General features: G+C 37.6%; 3 protein-coding genes and 1 pseudogene across 3 annotated transcripts; 1 reads left to right on the top strand and 3 right to left on the bottom strand.

Moving 5' to 3' along the window:
• The first annotated feature begins 1,307 nt into the window (after positions 1-1,307).
• LOC137729054 (probable alpha,alpha-trehalose-phosphate synthase [UDP-forming] 7) lies at positions 1,308-5,991 on the top strand (annotated as a pseudogene).
• A 1,873-nt stretch (positions 5,992-7,864) lies between these two features.
• On the bottom strand, positions 7,865-9,613 carry LOC137730101 (protein GRAVITROPIC IN THE LIGHT 1-like). Its single transcript, XM_068469166.1, has one exon. The coding sequence runs from the start codon at positions 9,369-9,371 to the stop codon at positions 8,025-8,027; it is 1,347 nt and encodes a 448-aa protein (XP_068325267.1). The 5' UTR covers positions 9,372-9,613; the 3' UTR covers positions 7,865-8,024.
• Positions 9,614-17,782: 8,169 nt separating this feature from the next.
• On the bottom strand, positions 17,783-21,034 carry LOC137727732 (uncharacterized). Its single transcript, XM_068466549.1, has 7 exons — positions 20,880-21,034; positions 19,987-20,338; positions 19,342-19,569; positions 18,896-19,250; positions 18,689-18,813; positions 18,429-18,564; positions 17,783-18,210 (listed from the first exon to the last, which is right to left on the bottom strand). The coding sequence occupies exons 2-7, from the start codon at positions 20,328-20,330 to the stop codon at positions 17,971-17,973; spliced, it is 1,428 nt and encodes a 475-aa protein (XP_068322650.1). The 5' UTR covers positions 20,331-20,338; positions 20,880-21,034; the 3' UTR covers positions 17,783-17,970.
• LOC137727733 (ER lumen protein-retaining receptor A-like) lies at positions 20,932-24,106 on the bottom strand. Its single transcript, XM_068466550.1, has 6 exons — positions 23,909-24,106; positions 23,316-23,581; positions 23,089-23,204; positions 22,014-22,087; positions 21,840-21,903; positions 20,932-21,758 (listed from the first exon to the last, which is right to left on the bottom strand). The coding sequence occupies exons 1-6, from the start codon at positions 23,997-23,999 to the stop codon at positions 21,722-21,724; spliced, it is 648 nt and encodes a 215-aa protein (XP_068322651.1). The 5' UTR covers positions 24,000-24,106; the 3' UTR covers positions 20,932-21,721.
• Between the last annotated feature and the right edge of the window lie 2,244 nt (positions 24,107-26,350).

Raw genomic sequence — 26,350 nt, 5'->3', positions numbered from 1 at the left:
AAACTAGTGATTAAGTCTTTTTATGTTTTGGTTGGTGATGTGATTAGAATTAAGTGATGATTAGAAGTAATGCTACACTTATTATATTTTTCATACCATATCACCTCTCTAATAGAAATAGGTTCCACCAACACATGTGAGTTTTATTTTTATTAGTGAGGTGATATAAATATCATATAGTAAATAGGGTAAGTGTACCATTTTTAGATGATTCAAGGTATACAAAGAATGTAGGAGGAGTAGGTGGGAGCATTTTTGCTCACCATCATAAATAGGATGTACCATACACCTAATTATCTGCATATTTTTACCTAATTCTAGTTAACTTTCACGTTAAATATTACTTTTTAAATTTTGAAAAAAAAAAAACCAAAATAAGTGAAAAACATGTGACAAATGTTTGGATGCATACACTATAGTTTATGGTGGTAATAAAAATGCTCCCATAGTAGGTGGTATAATGATTGGTAACAATTTCAAGGAGAGAAATGCTAATGTGTCCACTCCTTCCCCATATTACTAGTGAAAGGGAAAACATAAAGACTACCATTAAACCAATCGCTAATGGAGAAATATGTGCTTCTAAATGTACCGCAAAAGCTTGTCAAAAAACGTTTGTAACTAATGATGTCAGGAAGTTTTTAGTTTATTATTACGAATTTGGGGACTCTTTAAAAAATTAAACTCTTTATGTCATCTCATGTTTTTTTAGCACTGTTTTATAACGTTTGCATTAGAATTATGTTTAAAACATTAAATGACGAAAAATCCATAAAAACTCCCACTTTAAAAATGTCTTCTTGTCATTTATATTAAAAAAAAAAAGAAAAAAAGAAAAAAAAAAGACGATTGGGAAGATTAATTAGATTGGGCAAATAAAAAGTCAAATGAAAACGTGCCGAAAAACTCCAAGTCGCTACGTGTCATGAAAGCAATTGTCGAGCGCAGTTATTTAAACCGGAACTCGAAAACACGGGATCATTTAATCAAGTGGATATATATCCACCGACGCTTGGGCCCGGGAAGTGGGCTGCGAACGTACAAAGTCGACGTGTCCCTTCCCCTTTTCGAACGGCGCGTCTGATGCCGACGCAAGTGCAGGACTTCGCCACGTCACCAAATTATTCGCACGCGGGAGTAGGAGCGCGTGGGGGAGGATTTCAAACATTTAGGCCAGTTGGCATGACTGAGTAGTCAACTGGCCAACCTTATCCTCTTATTTTTATTTTTTTTTCGAATTTAGAAATTTACTCCGAAAATATATAAATAAACAAATTTATTCATTTTGTTCCTCCAAAAAAGGGATATTTGTTTTTGTATTTGTCTGGGTAGAGAGAGATTTTTGCAAGTGACTCTTGGACGTTTAGAGAAGGCCAAACCAAACCCTAGATTTCTTTTCCTGCTGATTTCACCCCCAATTCAATTTTTTATTTGAATTTTCTGATCGAAATTTTTACTGGGAAAGATTCAAAATTTGTTCTTTCAAACCTCTGAAAGGTATCAATTTTTTCATTTTTTTTTTCTTTCAATTTTTGGAAATATAATCATTGCATTCAATTCACCCTCTAGGGTATGCTTTGTTTTTTGGATATTAATTGAAAGCTTGAGATTTTATGATGTTTTGTTTTTTTGCTGTTGCAATTTTTGGAATATGGGAATGTTATTCATGAATGCTTGGTTTGCTACAAATTGGAATTGATGCCTGTTTATTTGGTGTTATTGCAGATCCTGCTTAATTTTGGTTATTTCAAGAGGGCAAAGAATCTTGGGTCAGGTTTATATTTGTGAGATCTTGTCTGTGATTTTTGAGTTGGATTGGGGGAAACCCAGATAAATTCTGTTCAAGATGATGTCCAAATCGTATACCAATCTTTTAGATCTTGCTTCCGGAAACTTTCCGGTAATGGGTCGCGAAAGACGGCGGCTTCCGCGTGTAATGACCGTCGCCGGGGTTATCTCTGAGCTTGATGATGATCAGGCGGGTAGTGTATCGTCGGATGTTCCGTCGTCGATCATTCAGGACCGGATAATTATTGTTGCCAATCAGCTCCCTGTGAAAGCTAAGCGGAGACCGGATAACAAAGGATGGAGCTTTAGTTGGGATGAGGACTCATTGGTATTGCAGTTGAAGGACGGTCTACCGGAAGATATGGAGGTTTTGTATGTAGGTTCTTTGAGCGTCGAAGTGGATACCAATGAACAGGACGATGTATCAGCACTCCTGTTGGATAGATTCAAGTGCGTTCCGGCCTTTTTGCCGCCCGATATTTTGTCCAAGTTCTATCATGGGTTTTGCAAGCAGCATTTGTGGCCTCTGTTTCATTACATGCTTCCTTTCTCAGCAACTCATGGGGGGCGGTTCGATCGGTCTTTGTGGGAGGCCTATGTGGCCGCAAATAAGATTTTCTCGCAAAGGGTGATCGAGGTGATAAATCCGGAGGATGACTATGTGTGGATTCATGATTACCATCTAATGGTGCTGCCTACCTTCTTGAGGAGGATGTTCAATAGATTGAGAATGGGGTTTTTTCTCCATAGCCCATTCCCTTCGTCCGAAATATATAGGACTCTACCAGTTAGGGAAGAGATTTTAAAGGCACTTCTAAATGCGGACCTTATTGGTTTCCACACATTTGATTACGCTCGGCATTTCTTGTCTTGTTGTAGTCGGATGTTGGGTTTGGAGTATCAGTCGAAGCGGGGTTATATTGGGTTGGATTATTTCGGAAGGACAGTTGGGATAAAGATCATGCCTGTTGGGATTCACATGGGGCAGATTGAGTCAGTGTTGAAGCTTGCGGATAAGGAATGGAGGGTAGGAGAACTCAAACAACAGTTTGAAGGAAAGACGGTGCTACTTGGTGTTGATGATATGGACATCTTTAAAGGTGTCAACTTGAAGCTCTTGGCAATGGAACAGATGCTGAAGCAGCATCCGAAGTGGCAGGGGAAAGCGGTTCTGGTTCAGATAGCGAACCCTGCTAGGGGAAGAGGGAAAGATCTTGAGGAAACACAGGCTGAAATACAGGCAAGCATCAAAAGAATTAATGAAAATTTTGGTCGGACTGGATATGAACCTATTGTGTTCATTGATAGACCAGTTTCTCTTAGTGAAAGAGTTGCATATTACACAATTGCGGAGTGTGTGGTAGTCACAGCTGTGAGAGATGGGATGAATCTTATTCCATACGAGTATATTGTGTGCAGGCAAGGAAACTCTGTATCAGATTCTCATTCAGAACACAGTGGGCCGAAGAAGAGCATGCTCGTAGTATCAGAGTTTATTGGATGTTCCCCTTCACTAAGTGGTGCAATTCGGGTTAACCCATGGAATATTGAATCAACGGCGGAGGCAATGAACGAGGCAATTTCAATGGTTGAACCCGAGAAGCAGTTGCGGCATGAGAAACATTATAGGTATGTTAGTACACATGATGTGGCATACTGGTCGCGAAGTGTTTTCCAAGATATGGAGAGAACTTGCAAAGAACATTTCAGAAGGCGTTGCTGGGGTATTGGTTTGGGCTTCGGCTTCAGGGTTATAGCACTTGATCCTAACTTCAGAAAGCTGACTATTGATCGCATCGTTTCTGCTTACTTGAGATCTAAAAATAGGGCGATTCTGTTGGATTATGATGGCACTGTGATGCCTCAAACATCTATAAATAAGAGCCCGAGTCAAGAGGTCATCTCCCTCATTAATACGCTTTGTGGTGATGTTAAAAACACTGTTTTTGTGGTCAGTGGAAGAGGAAGGGATAGTTTAAGTAAGTGGTTTTCTCCTTGCAAGAAACTCGGAATTGCTGCCGAACATGGTTATTTTGTGAGGTATATTCAATATCTATTTATCCTTTACGGATATCTTTGTTTTCATTTGGTTCTAATATAAATCTTTTTTGTTAGGTGGTCTGCTGACAAGGACTGGGAAGTTTGCGGGCAGAGCAATGACTTTGGTTGGATACAGATAGCTGAACCAGTTATGAAGCTCTACACAGAAGCCACCGATGGTTCTAGCATTGAAACCAAGGAGAGTGCCTTGGTTTGGCACCATCGAGATGCAGATTCTGGTTTTGGATCCAGCCAGGCTAAAGAGTTACTGGATCATTTAGAAAGTGTGCTAGCTAATGAACCGGTTGCTGTTAAGAGTGGTCAATACATTGTAGAAGTGAAGCCACAGGTGAATATCTTAACTCCGTCTTCAGTTTTTAATTCTCTATGTCAAAGCAACTTATATCCACTTACGATAGAAAAATATACTAGGATCATCACCACTATGACTAGGGTCGGCTACCTATTCCTATTTATCACAGAAAGAGCTCCAAGTTCCTGCGTTACCATTGTTAGAATTCATGGAAGACACACCAGTTATTTCCCTCATCTTTCCTTTTCGTCTCTTTACTGGTCTTTTGCATGTCATAAATCAACTTTCATAATATGCGCGTAAGACTATGCTTGCGTACATCTTCAGAAAATAGAATGCCTGAAGTGCGATGAGGGTTTGTTTTCTATCATCACGAGAAACATATCTAAAGATTAAACTGTGAAGTATGGCAATGCTTAGACATTAGTTCATAAAAGTCTCACTAGCAAAGTTGGAGACTATAGTAAAGTTTGAGACGAGTAGTTTGCTTGCTGATGATAAAAGTATATCTACATTAAATTGCTTTGGGATTGTTACATGCCAATTGATTTTTCAAAGCGAATATGATGATGTGAATCCTAATTTTTGTTGTGCCTTATAGGGTGTCAGTAAAGGCGTGGTTGCAGAAAAGATCTTCACATCAATGCATGAGACAGGGAAGCAGGCTGATTTTGTACTGTGTGTTGGCGACGATAGATCTGATGAGGATATGTTTGAGATCATTGGTAGTGCTAGGACAAATGGTGTCCTCTCCTCCAATACCAGTGTTTTCGCTTGCACTGTTGGACAGAAACCCAGTAAAGCCAAGTACTATTTGGATGACCCTGGTGATGTTATTGCAATGCTCGACGCTCTTGCAGACGCTTCAGACTCTCCTCCTTCCTCAGATGGTGAACCACGCTCCGCTTGAAATCTTCCTCGATGACTTTGTTAGATACCAGCGTTTTTTCTTGGAGTCGATGGTGATGAATCACATGATGGGCTTTGATTGAAGAAAGTAATCATTTTTCAGCTTTTCTGGATCTGAATTGTTGGAGGAAAGATTTCATTTTCGTGACCTTCTGACTATGATTTTCAGCCAGTTCTGGAAAATCGGTAACTTGGATTTCTTCTGTGATATAATCAATCAATCAATGCAGAGTTTGGATTATAGTGGGTTTACATGGTAGGAAAAACACAACTAGACATCAGCTCAAACGAAGATCTGAGAATTGCATCATATACACGAAGGTTAACAAGTCTGACGAAGGAGTGCGGGCTACATGCATTCTAGGGACATTAGGTTATGGTAATATATGGTGGGGAAATGGTATTCAATTCCCCATTTGAAACAGTATACAGGTCTTTCTTCTTCTTTGTTCTGAGTGAATTTTCTTTGGCATTCGTTTGTTGGGTCAAGTCCTTGTCTTATTGAATCTGTAAATTATATAGCAACATTTGCAAGAAATGATCACATCTTCGAAGATGCCTTCTTTCAGATTACGGATACCTGAGGAGAGTCACTTTGATGGGTTAAAATGCTGAGTCCTTCTATCAATGTATGCTATACATAACGTGTTAAGCGAGCCAGATTCACCCGTTAAATTTTCTTTGATTCATCAACGCACATCCAGCTGTTAATTAGCCGTTAAATTAATGTGTTTGGAGAAAGGGAAGTCCGGACAGCTTACAACCAAACAAGCAGACTCTCTTGCAGTTCGCATTGAGACCCACATTGCAGGTTTCCAAGCAGCTTCATGGTTTTTACAACTCCAGAGCTCGAGTACCAACTGTTATCTCACAAAGTGTGACATACTTAATGTCAAAGATGCATATGATCATTTGGTCGAGCGGCGTTCAGTTTTTATTTGATCAAACTTATATTTTCTTTTGTCCTTTGATTCTTCTTTGATTTATTTAATTCAAAGACTATAAATAAACAAAGGTATACATGAAGAGAAAAAATATGTGCGGAAATCACTTCTTGTACGGAAATGCCGGATATCGAAGGGCACGCTGCAAAGTTAGTATGGGAAACAGCAATCGATCTTTGTCGATACATACTTCGAATGGAACCAAAAGTTTTGGAGTTGCTAGATCAAGACACAAACAAAACAAATGCTGAAGTGAAGGGGAAAGGCCCGTGAACCAAATGCTCAGCATGGTAGGGTTGTCACTCCCCAGTACCCTAATAATATGGTACGATGGGAGACCAAAACAAAAATATGACCAACAAACTTTAGAATCTACAGAGGCCCACATACAATATGCTATTCACATCCGTTTTTACTTCTTACACACCTCTCTTAATTTTTTGTTGTCGGATTAAATGATTGAAGATGATCGGTGGTGTAAAATTAATAATAATGTGTAAAAGATAAAAACGAACGTATGAGTAGCACTTTCTACCATTGATCAGGGTAACAACCAAATCTCGTAGTCCTTAATATTACCTTAACCAGATGCACACAATTGTGTACAAATTAAAGCTTGTTTTGAAAGTCCTATACGCGAATGTATATATTAGTACAACTTTTGTTTGGGGTTAATTGTTCATACACGTGTAAGTGACTAACAGTTTATACAATAATGCATCAACGGTTTATAAGTATTTCGTGGTGAGACTGTGAGCTGCTAATAATTAATGCACTGGTGAGTGACTGATGATTTACATAAAGAATCAATGACTTACAGTCATTCACAGTGAGACTGTGAGCCGTTGATGTGTTGCCTAAATGGTTTGCACCAACGGCTACTAATGTTTATAGCCCCCCCTGGTCGGCTGGTCCTACACAGCCCAGCCTCTCTCTCTCTCTCTCTCTCTCTCTCTCTCTCTCTCACAACCAATAATATGATCCCAATCTAGATCATATCTTCTCTGGGCCACTATCACACGTAGTTCAGGATGCCTTTGCTGCTTGCTCCTGTTCCCCCACTCCCAATTCTAAGTTTTAACATCTATTACACAGCAGAAGCGCACATATCCAGCATTCCCGGGCTGTATTCCTCTTTTTCTCGTCTCTTTTGTCACGTGATCAGAAAGACGACGAGAAAGAAGCATACAACATAAGATATGCATAACACTATTGTTTTAAAAATCTCCACCTAACGTCATCTAAGCGGGCGGTTGATCACCATCCGGATTAATGCCTAAGCGTTTGAAAATTAAGAAATGACCCATAAACCTATTAATGCGCCCGCCTAGGCACCCGTCCATACCTGACTAGGCATTAACTCACTTAGGCAGAAAATAGATAACTTTCATTTTGCATTTTATTTTTTTTTCAATAAATTGTAAGAGACTTGTTGAATACTTAAATGAGCACACATTATATTCTTGTTTCCCATGTTTTCATTATGTTCCAATATTTCATAATATATGTGTCATTCTATTTTGTAGTTTATAATGAAATTATATATATTTTAAGTATAAACATACACTTATTTACATAAAATATAATAGATTTAATTAAATCCGCCTAGACGCCCGCCTAGCTACCTAGGCGCTAGGCCCCAGCTCGCCGCCCGACTAGCGCCTAGCGTCTTTTAGAACCTTGCATAACACCCACCAAACGACACCATTAGTTCATGCAGCCACAACATTATATTAGTATTCTCTCTAAATCAAATCAGGCATTGCATTTTAACATTCTTATTGGCTTAAAATACTGATGTATTTTAACGTTTGCATATAACAGTACGTAATTGATTAGGATACTGAAACTAAATTATTCATTCTGCACATTTCTAAGTGAAAATTGAGTCCATGTTATACAGCAAGGAACACAATTGTATTCATAGTATACACCTTTATACTACCACCTACACTACACCTACCACTTTGGCCCCACACCACATCCAACGGCTCTGATGCATTATTTACATTTCCTATCACCATCCGATCTTAAATTCCCGCCGGATAAGTGACCGGAGACAAGTAAACCTGGCTCTGCACCACCGTCTTCCCAATCTTAAACCCGGGAACAACTGTGAAACTCACCAACGGCTCCATGTTGACGTCGTCCGCAGTCACAGACTCCATGAACACTTCCGAAAATCTCGACCTTTTCTTCACCTGAAAAATCGAAACTTGCTGCCCAAACGAGAACGCCAAGCAATGCAGAAGCCAAACCCGCATAGCCGCATCTGCAAACGCCGCGAAAAAAGCAGAGTCCGGAACTCCGCCGGAGCTCACGACCTTCCTCATGTTCAAATTTCCAAAAAGCGAACACTCCATCTTCGCATGAACGAGCTGGAGGTACTTTGCCTTGGTGAACTTGCAAAACGAAGAACTCGGGTTCTGGGTGAGGAAATTTTTTGGGTTTTCGGATACGAGTTTCTTGAATTTCTGGAAAAACAGAAGCTGGGTTTTGTTGCTTGGGGATAAAGAATCACTGGGTAGGCCGAAGTTTGGATTGTTGAATCCTTCGAGCAATGTTTTGGAAACGAAGGATTCGAATGCGAAGCATCGATGGCTCTGTTTTTCGAAAACAGAACCGGGTTCAATGAATCCGACGGCTATGGAGAGATCCCAGTTGGCGGATTCCATTTCCCGGATCATCAATCTCACAAAGCTTTTGATGGATCTCAAAGCCTGCTGCTGGAATTGAACGAAATGCGTCGGGTTCAGCTCCGAATGCCGAAGGTTGTCGAAAACAGAGAGAGACGGAGAGCCGCTGTCGTTTAGCCTTTTCTCCGAGCACTTGTTGGACAAGACCAAATCTTGAAGCATTTTCTCGAGGGACAAAATGTCGGAATCCTTCTTTTCGGATTCGGACTCCAATTTCTTGATTGTAATCTCGTACGTTTTCATCATGGCCTGCTGCTCCTGAATCTCCGCGAGCATCAGAGTGACCTGCGGCGAGAGATCGAGCTCCTTTTTCAAAAAGCTGCGTTTCAACTCCGATATCGATTTCAGCTCGTTCACCACGGATTGGTCGGCCGTCTGAATCGCTTCGTTGTTGTACGGATCCTGCGCCATTTGGAGCTCCGCGTAAGCTGCTTTTATGGAAGTGATTCCGGCGAAGAGCTTGGCCAGAAGCGCTTCCATAACCGCTCTATTCCTGACTCTGAACTCCTCTTCCTTCTTGTCATCCTTCCGCCGGTCGAGATTGTCCTTGAACTTTCCGTTCAACGCGAGGAGGCAAATGCCATTGCTGGAAGCGATTCTGCTCGTGGCGGTGCGGAGGTTGATGACCTTGCTGAAAGTTCTGTATAATCTGCTCTGTTTTGGTCTCATGGCGGTGTCCATCTGCAAATAGTGGAAGATCAGAGGACCGGCGAGCAAGGAGAGTTCAAATTGCCGGTTGGAGGCATAAAACTTTGGGTTTGATTTGTGGGGTTGAGGGGAATAAAAGGTGTCTGAAAGGGAAGGGATTTAGTGGGGAAAGCAGAGGCGCAAACTTTGACTATAAAGATTTTGGGGAGGGCGGAGGAGATGGAGGAGGTCAGGAAAAAGTGGGGGAGTTTTAAAGCGCGGGAAAAGGGAAAAGTCGACAGTGTAAATACTGTGTATAATTACTCATAACTGAGTACACAACAAGTAAGGTCTATTCAGTTATAAAACTCGTCGAGTCCGGCTATGAAACGTACGTATGTTATTTTGTTAAAAGTAAAATATTGTTGATGTATATGTCATCGATAACATGTTGATATTATTGTAGCTTATGAAATGTATTGACAATATTTTTTTTTTAAAGAAATGATTTTTGCACTTATTTTTTTACCTTGTGCATTTTTTTTTTTTCCCATCGAATGAAACGTATAAAAAGAAAATAAGAAAACAGAATTAAGAAGAAAGTGTAGAAGGTGAAATATAAAATGTTAAAATCACTTTTCTTTTAATGATACTATTATGATATCATGCACATCTATACATTGGATAATTCATAAAGAATAATGATTTCTACACTCTCGTTAATTTCTTTAACACTCTTTCTCCTATTTTTTGTGTTTTAAATCTCTTAATTTAATGTCAAATAAATATAAAATTTTAAAAATGAGAGTGTGAAAAATATTTTCATTTAATCCTTTTAATTGAATATTTTGGGTGGGAATTTATAATGGTGGTATACAGAGGGATGATGTGAGTGAGTGATTGATTGCTACCGTCTACTCATTGACCCTACCTAGTTGCATCCATAATCCATGGGAGGAGACGAGGAGGAGGATAATTTATAACAGTGGCATAGCGGAGTTAAGATTTTCAAATAATAAAATCTTAATATCAATAAAAAAAAGTTTTATTGAATCATTTCGTCGAGCATTTATCCATCAATTTATACCATCATATGTCAAAAACTTATGATATCATAGGTTGATAACTATTATTATTTTGTAAAAGCTTATCAATGATGCATGCAGGATATTGTGGAGTATTGAAGATTGTCAATGCTTGTCAACTAAGGTATTTCATCGAACATATGATGCGCACAATAGACGCGCACACAAGAAGAGAAAAAATGAAGATAAATATGATAGAGGAAAATAGAAAAGTAAGAGAAGGTTGTAATTTAATTTGTCTTAGTTGTTTATAGGGGTTAAATACAATACACAAACACACATATATGTCGTTTTTTAAGTTGTTAGACCTAAGAACAAGCAATGATCCCATACTAGTTCTGTCACTATTAACGAACTTATCAATCTTCATATGTATGAATTTGACAGATGCCAAAAAATACATGTATGTACATTGGTAATAATACTTCGCTTAATTATCCAACGGATCGGGATAATGTATAATTAGTCTCCATCAATAATTTATTTTAATAATGTAGTTAATGGATGATGATTAGCAGAATAGGGTTTTTGGGTTGATGGGTTAGGGTTGGGACAAGCTTAGAACAAATACACGTCGTAATCCTTATGCAATAGTCAATACAGTTGTTTAACAATAGGAAATTAGACCAGTGAATTTCATAATTGGGGTTTGGATTGCAATTAGATGGAGCTAATCACATTCTTACTCTATCATTAAGAATTCCTACAGTAAAACAACTCTGCAATTTCAGAAGTTATCGAAAGCAACACACATGTATACATGAATTTTTTGCGCATGACGTAAAGAACGGAAGCATGCATTGATATTGTTACATATGTATTCGATAATATGTCAGTACTATTTGTTCTTGATAATATCAGCTCAATACGAATAACATATTTTTGAAAAAGAACGGACTTTAGTTGGACTAACTACTATTAATCTAAGAAAGAACATTTGGAACTAAAAACAACAACTAACCTCATTGTTCGACTCAAGTAAAGCATAATGTATGAAGTCAAGATCCATGAACGGCAAGGATGGTAGCTGCAACGTAGAACGATTTAACCAAACGAAGCACTTAAAACCGTTGCGTATTTTTGGTTCCAACAACTCTTTCACTTCTTTGGTTCTTCTGCAAAACCCTAGTTGTTAAACTCTCTTTATGTTAGCGTCTATCTCCTCTCTAGAGTTCATATACAGGTTAGGTTATTCCTTTGGTGAATATAACCTATTAAAAATAGGAAAAGGAAATAAAATAAACCGGAATCCAATTCACTCTACAAACCAAATTCAACTAGGAATCCAACTTTTGCAAAAACAGATCGCAAGACAACAAGAAAATTCCATCTTTTTTCTTGAATTAGGTTGAAGGTCCTGACAAATTTTTTTACCGTGACGCATTTAATATTTTTCTATCATCTTGTACGGTCTTCTTTACTTCTTAAGGAATATCATACTTCGTACCTAAAAAAAAAAAAAAAATTGTTCCACTTATTCTCAACAAGCATAAGAAATTCCCTCATTTAGTTATGTGTTTCTTGAAAATTAGAATGTGCAAATTGCAAGACAAATACAAAATTTGGGTTTTATAAATTAATTTGTGTAACAAATTAACAGTTTACATTGCATTGTTATATGCTCTTGTTTTCCTCTCTTTTGGTTAAATTGTTTTGGATTAATTTTTGTTTTTTGAAATTGTTTTGAAATTTTACTCTGGTGTTTTCCTCTTGAAGTGTGTTATCTACAAATCTATTTTTACTTGTCACACATCCTCTCAATTTTTCATCATTAAACTGAATGAATTTCAGAAAATCAAAAAACATAAATAACAAAAGGTGTGAAAAATGAGTGTATAAACCGTACCACCTTTCCTCCGTTAAGCGAGAGATTATTCCGCATTCCGGATACACTGAATTTGTTTTTTTTTTTTTTCTGGTAGTGAATATTGATAAGATTGTGGGACCATGTGGGAGATAATATTTCAAAAGAGACAGAGCCGAAAGAAGATTGCGACGACATCACAATCCACTGCATGCAGACTGACTACCCAGTTAGTTGTGGACTCCACACTAATTGCTACACGCTGCTCCAATCAATTGATTTTCTTCTAGTACAAGAATTGTAACAAATAAAAAAATATAATTAAGAATATTATCTCGAACTCAAAAGTTTTGTATTCGATTTTTCTTTTTCACTAACTTCAAAAAGGAATGCTAGCAAATATTTATTAATTTTCTCATTGCATTTTATCGATTATTTTTTTTATTCTGCAATATTACATGATAATTTGAATTTTTTTTTTTTTAAGATGTTATTTAACAATAAACCCTAACACACAAATTTAACAATTTCAATGAAATTGTTGAACGATTTTTAAGTTAATTGATTTTCTACATAATTAATCTTTAAATAGTGAATTAGAGTAAATCGTTTCAATTAACGTACAACTTTTTTAGATAAAAAAACTGAAAAAATAGACCAAAGAAGTTGAAATGAGAAGATCGGTATCATTCCCTCGTAAAAAACGTGTTGGATCTCCCACTTTCTGTATGGCCAAAACAATAAGGAAAACTCGAAGGTTGTACTCACACTGCATGTGACAATGAATGGACCAACATGTTTCAATACAACATGTGATCAATCAACTAGTCCATTTTCAGTTATGGGTTTCATTCTTGCTTTAATACTTGAACATGTGTCGCTAGAGCTAACTTGTTCACTGGATTATTGATCCAAATACTACGTTCAGTAATCACTTATAGCAAAAATGGTCTTTAAGATTAGTATAATTCTTTATTTTGGTTCCTGATAATGAAAATCAATAGAAGTGGTTCTTAAGTTTGTCCATCATCAATTATTTTGGTTATTATTGAAATATTTGTCAATATGTTCATTACATTGTCACGTGAACGACCAAGCGACCACTAAGATACTTTTGTCAAACCAACCCTCCACTTAACAAGAACATTGACGGATCTTTCATAAAGTGACCAAAATGACTTACAGTGTATAAACTCAGGAACCAATTCTATCAACTTTCAATGTCAAAAATTAAAATGAGGAGTTAAATTAATCTCATAAATCACTTTAACTAAAAATTCTTCAAGTAACTAAGGTGCTCATAAAAGATAGAAAGTGGATAATAGATATGTTTCAAAATTCAAATTAGTGGCCTTCTTGGACATTATTGACAGACAATAGGAGTGGGACAAAATTTGTCTACATAACCAAAGGTTAATTATATAAAATAAGGCACATCCCTACACAAAAGTTGCTTGGTCCATATAAAAAACTACCCACTCTGAAATATGACCCATAACCCAACACATCCATTTGACTTAAGGAGGATGATAGCGAGTGTGCTGGATTTGCATATGTTATGATGGAAATATGAACTCTATAAATAATATTATAATGGCATTTACGAACTTATAATTAGAGTTAGAGAAACTCCTAAACTCGAATGAAGCGATAAAGCGATATTCAGAAACACATTTACAAAAACTTCAAATACAAATCTACATGCACAAAAGCGATCAAATCGATCCAGATATACAGTGAAAATCATATCCAATCTTTCATAATTATATACAATTTTCCGGTTTTTTGATTGTTGTAGACCCGAGTTTTGTATTAAAATAAATAAGAATGATGGGTCGTGAATGGTCGGGACAACTTAATTCAATGCATAAAACATAATTAAGCAAAAGTACTTGGACTTTTTTTAACTACATAGACGTTAAGTAGACGTCTTATTTCTCTCTTCTTGTATCATTATATCTGACTAACCAAATCATGGTTGTGAATATTAGATCGTGCATTTCTCATTATCATGGCATTTTATCCAATTAATTAATAAGATTATACATAATGAACCTTCATTAAGAATAAACCGTGTACTACACTAAAGTTGTAATGTGGTCAATCATGGGACCACGACCTCAACAACTCCCCAAGTTTCCAACACAAGTGGCAAGCAAAACTATTTTCCATGCAATAATATATAATTTCTTGAATTTTGCATGGCAGACCAAATTGCATGTTTCTTGAAATACAACATTATTTTGTTATATATCTAATCTAGCAGTTGGTAATAATCTATAACATGAACATAATCTTTTCTTTCTTTTTTGGCATGCGACGTTAGTATATCATCACTGTGGATTGAACAGAATTATAACAAATTATTTAGTTGAATTTGTAATCATCTTTAGCTTCCGGGTGTATTTTTACTCACCACTCTCAAGTAGTGGTTACTGTCATCACTCTCTTTACCACCATTGTATGAGTTTAAATTTTGAGATTTGTATACATCCATAACGCAGATCTTGAAATTTAAATCCATCTAACAATTACAAATAGGGTGGTGAGCGTCACCACTAATTGAGAGTTGTGAGCAAAAATACACATAGCCTTCTCTTCAATGTTATCTTATGAAAAACATAATAGTTTATAGACGTATCATGACTTCTAATTCTTCTTTTTTAGCGTGACCATTTCGAATTACAAATTAAGACTAAAAATATGAGAGAATAATGAGATTGTAAATCAATTGAATTATTTGCATTCAATTAGCTTTTTGGTAAAGAAAATGAAGAAAATTTGTTAGAGAAGCGTGTTTGGGAAACAAGGCACGCGAGCATATAAGCAGCAAGCCATAAGTACGTTGCATATATATAGATTAATATAGAACTACATGATGTGATTAGGTACGCAGAGTTTGGTGATTAGGGTTTGCTAATGGCAAACAAAGTTGAGAATCCGTACCCCCATCCCTTGTTGCCTAATAATTGGTTTTTCCAAACGAATATATACTACCTCTTGTTTTCTCCTAACTAATTTCCATATCGATTTACATTTGGCTGATTTCCGATCTTCCCAAACGCATATATATATGCTAACAAGCTTAAGTTTCCCAGATTTCCATATGTTGCTTTGTTTTGGCTTGTTGCTTTAGTTTGTGCTTTGTAGTTTAAGTCTCCCAACCCCCCTCCCTCCCTCCCTGCATCTTGTGCTGTCTAATCACATTGCATATTCACAATGGCCACCGAAATTTAATAGTGCTACTGAGAACCAGCTAGTGCAGTACTATTTCACGTTTGTAGCAATTAATCTTTGTTCGAAAAATATTTGACTTCTTCTTACATGCAAAGTTTTTTCCAATTGTCGACATTATCATTTTCACATGCATGCAAGGCAATTTAGTTTTTTTCAAGTAACTTTGGCTATATATCGTGATTTGGAGAAGAAAAATGCTAAGGAGACTCTCTCAAAATGAGACTCTATATGAACTCTTCACCTCTCGTGTTTTCAATATAACGTTTTATAATGTTGGCACGAGAATTATGTAAAAGATACGAGGTAACAAAGGGTCCATGAAAAGTCTCACTTTTGAAAGAGCCTCTTTAGCATTTCTCTCTGAGTAATACTTTTTAACTCATCATATATATAGATGATATTTCATGCCCAAGTGCAAAGTGGGAGTTACTGTAGGGCATTCAACATTCACATTGCATACCAGTTGCTGTAAATTTTCAATGGCAGATCAAAAGGGTTGAGACCTTCAACTTCGTACTCGTAATTGAGATCGGAGGGGACTTGTGGTGCAGTGGAATCTGGACCTTTGTCCTTGGTGCGGTGGTTCAGTGACTCAGTGCAGCAGAATCAGCTTTCCAGGCTATACATATTGGCAAAAGCCAACCTGTCTAATCCGTCATCTATACGATATTCCTTTTCTTGGTCTCAATCTATAAGTTTCGGAATACAACGTTTGTACAGTGAACTAGTGCAGAGGTAGGTTATAGGCTAAATGTCCACTGGGCGGCTTTGTGTCCCTCTAGGCTCATAGTAAGAGAATGTCGCAAAGTACTACGAGAAAGTTTAGGCCTAAAGATAAATTCCAAGTACAACTGCTACATTCTCTAGTGTCTTTAGTTTGATTTTTCTTGTACAATTCAATGATACGAAAATTAAGTTTAACAGTTAAAGCACTTGTATCATTGAAGCCAAGCCTTAGTTTAAGAACTATTCTCTTATGCGCACAAAGTTTGTGCATGGATTGCGCATGACCCGATTGTCTATTATCGCCATAGCTACAACAACAACAATAACAATCTGATGTCATAATGACATTGTAACAACAACAATAAAATCGGCTATGTGCTTACTATGTCGTTGGATTATCATTAGATTGTTGGAGTATCGTTATAATGTCATTAAGACATTAGAGTGAACCGAGTCATGCGAGCACACAACCTGGTGCACAGGAAAGAAAAAGGGATGATAGAGTTAGTGGTGTTGATTTCTAATCCGCTTTAATATTTGGCCGGATTTCTTACTTGTTCACTTAATGGTAAATTCTTATATCAACGGATTTTTCTATAATACTCATCACATTATGTATGAAAGAAGTATGTTGTCGTAAATATAACGCTGATCACATGACTATGTATAACACTCATCACATGACCTAAACATGAGAATATATCGTCCTAGCTTCACAATAATCTCCCTGAGCCATTTTTGCACACCAAATTTTCACCTTGTGCAAACCCCTTTTATCTCCCTTTATATATTTAATCTAATTTCACAAAAAGAAGTGTACCCAATCAATCTTTCATGGCTTCTTTATGCTTTGCATGACAACTTGAACTTATTAAAACCTTGAACTCCATCCTAAAAAGCATGATTACCTAGGTTTTTTTTTAAAGCTTAACAAAGAAAACACCCCTATTAAGCTTAGCATAACTTTGAGAGGGACACGAGTGTCGAGCAAGCGTCTTTGCTTTGCCTTGCTACCAAAAATTATACTCCAAGGAATCCAATCATACGACTCGTACCTAATCTAGTCCAAAATGGGGCTCAATTTTTGCAGCTAAATGTACAAAAAATAAGGCCAAAAGTTGCAACGAATAGAATCCATCCTTCCAAAGTTTGAAGTCTGTCCAATTACCAGGAAGCACCATGATTGCTCACGTCATAAAAACACTAACACAAACCAGACACAATCACTAATCACCAAATAATTACAAAGTAAATCGTACGTATACTCTTGACTTGAGTAGCTTAAAGGAGAAGAGGAAATACAGTAAAAACACAAAAAACTTAAAATAGTGTGATAATGGGCACATACGATGCGAGTGGCTTGCAGTTCAATTGCTTCAAAATGCTATCAATATTGTTTTGTGTATAAAAATGAAAATACTGGTATATTGGACTTCCAACCCAACCCCATCCAGTTTTTCGGCCATGAATTGGACTGACCCAAGGTCATGGGCAGGGTAGGCCCAATATTAGAGACCGGGTTGGGTGTGAACCAAGGTCACACTAGTTCATAGTCCGTTGATCATGGCAATGTACCACTCCATTCTACCTGGGTTCGAGAATCCCACTTCCCATGGATTAAGAGTAATTTCGAATATCATCGTGTCAAAAACAAATTATTGCATGCAAGGCTATCCATAAAAGAAGACGTAACAAGTGAAAAACCGTAACCAAACTACAAATTCGACCTCATATGTATCCCTAGTGTTATCCAAGGTCGGATGTACTTACAGCTCTCAACTACCTTTCCTTTTATTAGGGTTTAGAGGCCGAAAAAGCCAAGTTGGCTTTCCCTCTCTTTCTCAAATGTCTCGAAGTACTGATAGATGATCGTGACAGCAAGCAAAATCCCAGTCCCAGAACCAATTGCTCCCATGAAATCTGCCAGAACAGTCAAGGCACCAATGCACAAGCCTCCGAATGCAGCCGCAGTAGGTATGTAGCGGTTTAGTTCCTTCTGTAAGTTTGAATCTCTATGTCCAGGCATCACCATTTGTTGTTCCTGCAGAATTAAGCAACATAAATGTCAATCATTAACCATAAACGTATTAGTTCATGACGTTAAGTTGTTTGAGAATCATAAATTTAATCCTAGAAATCTCATGTCTTCACATTTACAGTCATGCTATGAGCTCTCCAAAATGTCTTTGTTTTTGTGACATCAATTTGAGGGATATCACAAAGAAATCATAGAACTAGGATGAGGAGGAAAAATAATACCTTGAGCTGCTTAGCCACATCTCGGGCTGAAGAACCAGAAACTTCAATCCAAGTTTTTGAGAAGAGTGCACAGGCTGAAAGCATGAACACTAGATAGAACAGAGCATGGAATGGATTGGCTGTCATATCCGCCAAGCTGCAATTAAAACCACATTGACAAAGAAAAAGAACCAATGCTATTAATACATGCTTTCGCACACGAAACATGATAAATAATGCCAGGAGATTCTACGGTTAAGCAATAAAACGTGCTGGATCACCTTCCTGGAGCCGTGATATAGTAGGCAAGACCACCAACTGGAACAGATTGGCCGGAATATTCAGACTCCTGCCACTTTCCAAGAATATTCACGAAGAAATTCCCACTGAACTTCCTGTAAAGCAACTGTACGAAGAAAAAAAGTTTCATGTCAATTAATTAACAACTGCAGTAAAGAGCCTTTAGTTTTTATTGCCTAGTAACTTACTTGAGAGATGAAATAAAGATTGGAGACAAGAGCAGACTGGAGAATGATGGGCATGTTAGAGGTGTAGAAAAGCTTAATAGGATATGATCCTTGCTGTCCACGGGCATTCTTTGATCTCACCGGTAAAACAACACGAAAACCTTGGAAGTAGACGACAATGAGAAAGATCAAGACTGTAGCAAGCAGATTAGTAACATTTGGCAGGTTTTGCCTGTAGAAAGCTTCGCGAAGAGCACGAACTTTGTCGGTCCTGGTGATCAAGAGATGGAACAGTGCAATGATGGCACCTTCAAATTCAGCTCCCCGTCCGCTATTGATAGTTGTAGGGCTAAAGGACTTCCAGATGATGCTTTCACTGCATAATCAAACCAAAAGTCAAGTATGGCAAGACCATAGATTATATATATAATACTAAAAGGTAAAAGAAATACAGGTTTCTAGCGTACCAGATGTTGGTAGCTATAAAAAGGGAGATCCCGGATCCCAAACCATATCCCTTCTGAAGAAGTTCATCTAGGCAAATAACAATAATTGCAGCAAAGCAGAGCTGAACAATGATAAGAATCGCATTCCCGACACCAAGCTGAGCAACACTACCATACATTCCTGAAACCACATAAGCAACAGCCTGACCAACAGCGATGAGGATGGCCAACAACTTTTGTGCCCCATTTCTGCAAATTAGAAGCCGATAAAATTCAAGAGATTAGAATACTAGCAAAGCCACCCGATTAAGTTGTAAGACTCATAACTGAAGGATCATTATCTCAGAGTAGCAAGGTAAGGAAGGAACAAGCTGAACAATTATACGTAAACAGCTATTTTACTGATGAAACAAATTAAACCAAGATTATACCAGGAAGTTGGAAGGACCAAAGGAGAACTAAGCATGGTTTGAAAACTAACAAAATACGCAACCTCTAAAGTAAGTTTCTTCATAACATGCAATTAGCGTAGCAAGGCAAGGAAGGAACAAGCAGAAGTTGAAAAGTACCAAAATATGCAACTCCAAAAACAAAGTTCGTCATATCATTCAATAATCAAAGCAAGGAAAACTGTTTAAAGCAAACAATTAAAGTAAAAATCCTCACAATAGCGCACGATCCTCACGAACATTGTTGTCAACTTCAATGATCTTTGAACCGGCCAAGAGCTGCACGACCATCCCAGATGTCACAATGGGGGTTATACCAAGCTCCATCACAGTCCCACGGCTTGATGCAAGAATAACGCGCATCCAATAAAATGGATCAGCGCCAGTGGTAGAGTGAATGCCATAAAGGGGAAGCTGACTGCACACCAGAAAGATGAACAGGGAAATCACGGTGTATATAATCTTCTCTCTGAAGGGGATCCTTCTGTCAGCGCTTTGAACTTCCGGTAGAAAAGAAAGAAACGGCCTCACCAAATGCAAAACTCGAAAACCTCCTCCCATTTTAAGCACTACAAATTAAGCCGAAAATGTTTAGAACCATAAAATTGATTAAGCAATGGATAACTAAAATCAAGAACAAATTAACAGTACGAAAAAGGAATTCCCCGCCATTTATACAAAATAAACTGCTAACAGCAATCAGTTGCTAACTCCACAAGTTATAGCATAATAAAGGCAGATCAGCTAAGAATTAACTGAAATGCAACGTACGCATAATATAATTTAGCTTCGGATTTTAAAAACGAAAACTACGGGCCGTTTGGTAACCATTTCGTTAAAGCAAAGTAATAATCGTCGTTAAGCAAAGTAATAATCGGTAATTAACACATATAGGTTCAGATTTCCCAGTTTCAAGCGTTGATTTCTTGTTGCATGATGTATAAATCACATAATCTACAATCTAATCGCATCAACTTAAGCAAATCAGTTCAAAATCTCAAATATCCAATTATTTTCTACTAAAATCGCTTGGAAAAACCTCAAGAGATTATCAAAATTCCAGAACGATGATCCAAATTAATCATGTTAAAAAAGGAGAAAGGTGTTTACCTGAGAGAGCTCCAAACGCAGAGCTAGAGAGCTAGAGAGAGAGAGAGAGAGAGGGAGGGAGGGAGGGAGAGATGCAAATGGATAAGTAGAAGGAGGGAAGGGGAAGGCGACGCCCTGAAAAATCTCACACACAATTGCGACTTAGCCGCCGCGTTATCGTATTTGTCGTGGCGCAGGCACAGTCAGCGTCCCGGCACAACCTTCAATGACGAGTTACGACGACTATGTCAATCGTGCGTCGCCATGTGTGACGTGTTTGTTGATTTTTCTTGTTCCGCTTCGTTTCAGCTCTTCTGACATTTGATATTTCTTTCTAATTGGGCCTTGTTTAATCTCTTATAGGCCCAATCATGAGGAACCTCTTAGATTAGACACTCTAGTGCCCCATACGGACAGTCCACATGAGATAAACTTATACCGCACCACGTTGGCATCACTTGCCATGTAAGTTGTTCTCACGTAATATTACAAAAACATACGGTAGACGTGAAATACACATCCATCAAAAAGAAAGGAAAAATAGGAGTTATACCATATGCCTGGGGTTCCATTAATCCTTCCAAGATCCAACATCTTTACAAGGTGACCATACGAGATTTCGATATTATTATCTCAAAACTAACGGGGGAATTAATCTGACCTGCAAATGCCTATGAGATGGATAACTCCACCCAAAATTGACTGACTACTCACCCGTTTATGGCAATGGGGTCGGTCGCCATCCTAATTCGGAACTACTTAACCTGTATGCACTTCTTCCAGCAGAGAGTTATCCCGCATGTAGGCTTATCAGCCATAGTGTATAAAAGTCAGATGTAAGAACGAAAACGCGCTTCCTTGGCTTACGATGGCAGCTGAAGCTTCGCATTGTTTTTCCAGCTGCAAAACAAACAGCTTTATGTGTTAACCATCTAAGAGAGTGAACAAGGATCATTGGCAAGAAGGTGTCACATTAGGTACCTGAGAAAGTAGTAGTAGAAAAAATCTGCATATAAAGCTGTCTGAACCAGACCGGCGACACAAGCTGCAAAAAAAACCATACAAACAGCAGTAAGGCCCCACACCCCCCAAAGTAAATAAGACTATGTAGGGAAAAAAAAAACATTCGTCCTCAATGGTTCTCACATAACTTACCAATCCATCGACTGAAGTGTGGCTCTGTGAAGTAGCGGTAGATCCAGTTGAGAATGTACAATGCACGATAGGCCCTGCAGTATGAAACTTAACTTGTATCCCCAGATTCTTTTTTGAAAAGATGTCACAATCCAAGATGAACTTGGCACACAAATGCGTACAAGTATACGGTATACCATCTACCAATCTAACCTGGTCTAAACTGCTGTATCTGTTTATTTACTAGATTTCAAAATTTTCAGTATATTCAGCCTTCATTCAAGGAAGCAAGAATCAAAATCACACTTCTTTAGTAACCACACACTAACTTGGGGACCAATCTTAAAACCTCGTATGCGTAAAGGAAATTTTATAGTGTGAAGTAAAATATATATTTGCATCGGTGTCTCAGAATCTAACTTCTATACACTATTCCCACTTACCCGAGTCCCAAGTCCCAACCATAGAAGTTAGATTCTGAGACATCGACGAGCAAATTCATCTTGTACACAAACGAACAAGCTACCGCTAGTAACCAGTTAGAAACCTCTTCACCAATCCAATTGCCTCTTCCCTTCTATCTTTCCTAAGAAGGGCCAACTTCATAACTTTCCGAAACGAAGGAAAGTCATGGTAAGGCCCTCTTTGCCAGAGTCCGGAAAGAAAATTTGCTTCATTAGCAAACAAGTCACATGCTTCATTCGTATATGCTTTCCCGATTACAACCTTCCCCTAAAGTTGAGGTCAGCATCCAATATATGAAATAGCATACACCCTTATAGTTTTTTCCGCAACAAGTATTGCTTTCTCAAATGGCATATGCCTCTCTTATGTGATAAAGTAGCTCTTCATTCTTCAAACCTCATATATTCTCAGATTTCGGCAGAGTTAATGCATACACTGGCAGAGATTTCACTAATGTGTTCATCTTGGTTTAAGATTAAATCTATACAACAGCGACTTAAGGAAACCTATTGAGTAACAAAATCAACTAAACTTCACATCATCAACAGCAATCAAATATTGAAACCTAACCACAAGATATCCTGAGTGTATAGCAAGTTAGGGACGGTACAGAGGAAAGAAATATATTTACCCAAGAAGGAACACATATTGCCCTGTCAAATTGTCCACATTTCCGCTTCGTTGTAGCAAAACTAACTGCGGAATAATCGAAACCGCCTCCAAGTATATCGAAAAAGCCCAGAGGACCTGAAAGTAGTTCCAATTCACCATTACAATCATACCCTGGTTCAGGCAAACCAATTTCAAACGAGACTAGATGCATCCAACAAGTCGAGAATGTTGAAAAATTTGTCTCACCTCTGGAAACGTGAACTTCTCATTGACAAGCAGGGCGAGCAAAAAGCAGCCTGCTATAAGAAAATAATGGCGGAATGTATCGAGCTCTTGATCGTAAGAACGCTTCACCATTTTGTGCATCCGCATACACCAAACAATGGCAAGCGAGCTTCCAATAAACACAAGCTTCATCACAGTGTTATACACCGAAATAAAGTCCGTAAACAGGTTCAGGTACCGAGCCAGAAACACCAGCGCATAGAGCTCCTGAGTCTTAAGCGAAATCCCTAATCACAATTAAGCAACAAATCAATTTTCCAAAAGCCCAATTCACCAAACTAATAATCGCTAATGCATACAATTTCAAAGGAAAAACACATGAAATTGATCCGGTTCCGAACATAAGAAAATCACAAAGTTGCTCTCTTTAACACTAAACAGATCAAAATAAAATCTGGGTTTGCATTACTGGGTAAAGTTTTCTACATTGAGCAAATTTAGGTGGGAACAAAGAAATTCAATTTTCCATCAAAACTTCCAGCGTTTTCTCAGGAAACAAACAGGGGTTTAGGAAAAATGGAAAATGGAAAGCGAGTAGGGATGAGGTGTGTAACCTGAGCATGATTTTGTAGCATAGATTTTGAGGAGGAGGACCAGAATACTGGCCAAGTGAGTCATGTCGCCAGTCAATCTGAAGACATTCATGGTCGAAAGCCAAGATTTTGTGCCCTAGATTTCAGCAGGAGAGAGAGACAGAGAGAGAAACAGAGAGAGAGAGGAAGGAGAGAAGGAGAGTTGAGGTGGCAGGCGGAAACGGCTTCTCCTTTCAACAGACCCTCCACGATGTTCCCAGGAACGAATAAAGAGGGAGTTTGTCAGACATGCAGCTCGGACTTGGTGGAACCATCTCTCGTCCGTCCACGTAATCGTGCCAGCTGGATACACTAATGACGTGGCATCTTTCTTTCTTTGCAGACCCGTTTGACGTACATTGCGCTACGTATTAATGAAAACATTTTTGCTCAACATTCCAAAGTAGTAGTGATATTCACCTTGATTTAATCTATTTATTATATAAATTAAAAAATTTAAAATAATTTAGCTGTAATTAGTATGATGAGCATCACCATCAATTTAGGATGGTTGGAAGAAAAAAAATGCACTCATGCTCGTTCCATGATTATCGGTGGCCTCGTCGAGCTGCTGGCGATGAATTCATCTAATTGACCGCCTGCTAAGTGCTGACTAACTTGATTAACCACCAAGTAATGTAATAATTGGACATTACTCTGTTGATTGATTAGATTCAAATGAAGTTGTTAATCTGGTTTGAAAATACATATATTGTGCGTTGTTGTCCAGGTGTTTTGTATTGACCTACTTAACTCAGTGGCTACAGTTGAAGAATCATGCAATTGTAGACATTGTTTTATAGATTGACCTACTTAACACAACACATACATTCACAAGTTGTTGTGAGTGTGAAACCCATGTCGGGAAATTAAAGAAATTTGAATATATAAGGGGTGGATTAGTCTCAACATTTAACTTAAGAATGGCTAATTTAACATAAATTTTATTGAGTTAAATCTCAACTGATCACTCATAAAAACTATTCATGGGAGAAATTTTCAACACAAGGTATTAAATGATGCACCAATATGAATGTGACTTTCTGGTGGAAGAAAGATTGGGCTGGGCCTGGTGTGTTAACCCATACCTGTCCTTTTTTTCATTTTGTTTTTACTAGTAATAAGGGAAAAACTAGAACTTTATTCGTTTTAATAAATGATATTATTTACATTAAAAATGTGGGAGAGTATGCTAATCTTCATAATAAACAGACAATAATGTGGTTCAAATTCGCCTTTGGCGAGAATGAAATCTAAAACCTCTGACTTACAAATTAAAAGGAATACTATTAAACCGTAGTACTAAATGGCATAACCAAACTAGAACTCAAAAACAAAAATCTTGGTTTTGGGTGTCCAAAGAAAATTCAAGTGTGTTTGGGTGTCCAAAAAAAAAAACCTCTTTCTTCACTCCATAATTCATATGTTGATGAGGTAAACTTAATATCAAGAAAACTACTTTTAAGAATCATACCAAACATGTGGATACTTGCACATATACGACGTGGAGTTGATCATAAGATCGTATAATGGACGAGAAAATAACTTCTAGAACAATTCTTGTTATCTAAAATAAAATGTTTAGCATCAAACTTAGCACCCAGTCGGGGTAACATTTAATCCATAGCCACCCCTAATAACTTTAAAAAAAATAAAAATAAAGGAGTGCAAGTTAGCCGTCGCAAAGATTCGCTTTGGCATGCAATTGAGTAATCATTACTTACAACAAATTTTGAGGAACTAGTTTGCGTATAGATTAGAGATTGCATCACTCCCTAAACCAAAAAAAATATGAAGCCTTGGAACACATGACGATGTTGTTGTCCCTCCGGAACTAGACATAAAAGGAGCTTTTCCAATAGATAAAAATGATGCTCTCCACCCTTTTCTCCCACCCAGTGCAAAATAAATAGAAATAAAAAGTTAAATTAGCCGTTCTCTTCAGTATTACGATTTAATGATATTTCTTTTAATTTATAAGCGAAATGTCTTAGATTCGATTCTCGCCAAAGGTAAATTTGAACCAAATTATTATGGCTAGTCCAATATGAGGCTCACCCCTTTCATATAGATACTATCGTATGTAATATAAAAAATTAAAAAGAAAACAAGTTAATCACAACAATTGGCCAAGTGGAAATGCGCGGACAAAAGCTTCCTAAAAAAAATAACATGAAGTCTTGAATTAGATCATTTGTTAGGTGTGAATCTGCTTGATCATGACGACGGGTAGAGCGTTCAATTTTCATTTAACCTTCTTTGGACCTGAAAGAGATGATAATCGTGGTGCAATTCCCAACTTATCTTCTCTAGGCTCAATTGTCCTCCTTTTTAAAAGAAAAATAAATAAAACTAAATAAAAAAGTTAGGAAGGCTTTAAGCAAAGTCAGCCGCACACTTGATAAACTGCTTTAATCAAAGATT

Source organism: Pyrus communis, chromosome 3, assembly GCF_963583255.1.
Source record: "Pyrus communis chromosome 3, drPyrComm1.1, whole genome shotgun sequence".
Classification (NCBI taxonomy): Eukaryota; Viridiplantae; Streptophyta; class Magnoliopsida; order Rosales; family Rosaceae; genus Pyrus; species Pyrus communis.
Note: the sequence above shows the minus strand (reverse complement) of the source record. Positions and strands in the feature narration are given on the sequence as shown.

Bases quoted from the DNA above. Each gene is read 5' to 3' on its own strand.
- LOC137727732 (XM_068466549.1), bottom strand. From the start codon at position 20,330: ATGGGAGGAGGTTTTCGAGTTTTGCATTTGGTGAGGCCGTTTCTTTCT. The intron at 18,814-18,895 runs GTAAGTTACTAG...TTCTTCGTACAG, and splicing joins ATCTTTATTTCATCTCTCAA to TTGCTTTACAGGAAGTTCAG. The intron at 18,565-18,688 runs GTGATCCAGCAC...TTTTAATTGCAG, and splicing joins TATATCACGGCTCCAGGAAG to CTTGGCGGATATGACAGCCA.
- LOC137730101 (XM_068469166.1), bottom strand. From the start codon at position 9,371: ATGGACACCGCCATGAGACCAAAACAGAGCAGATTATACAGAACTTTC.
- LOC137727733 (XM_068466550.1), bottom strand. From the start codon at position 23,999: ATGAATGTCTTCAGATTGACTGGCGACATGACTCACTTGGCCAGTATT. The intron at 23,205-23,315 runs GTGAGACAAATT...AACTACTTTCAG, and splicing joins AGAAGTTCACGTTTCCAGAG to GTCCTCTGGGCTTTTTCGAT. The intron at 21,904-22,013 runs GTAAGTTATGTG...TTTTTTTTGCAG, and splicing joins ACACTTCAGTCGATGGATTG to CTTGTGTCGCCGGTCTGGTT.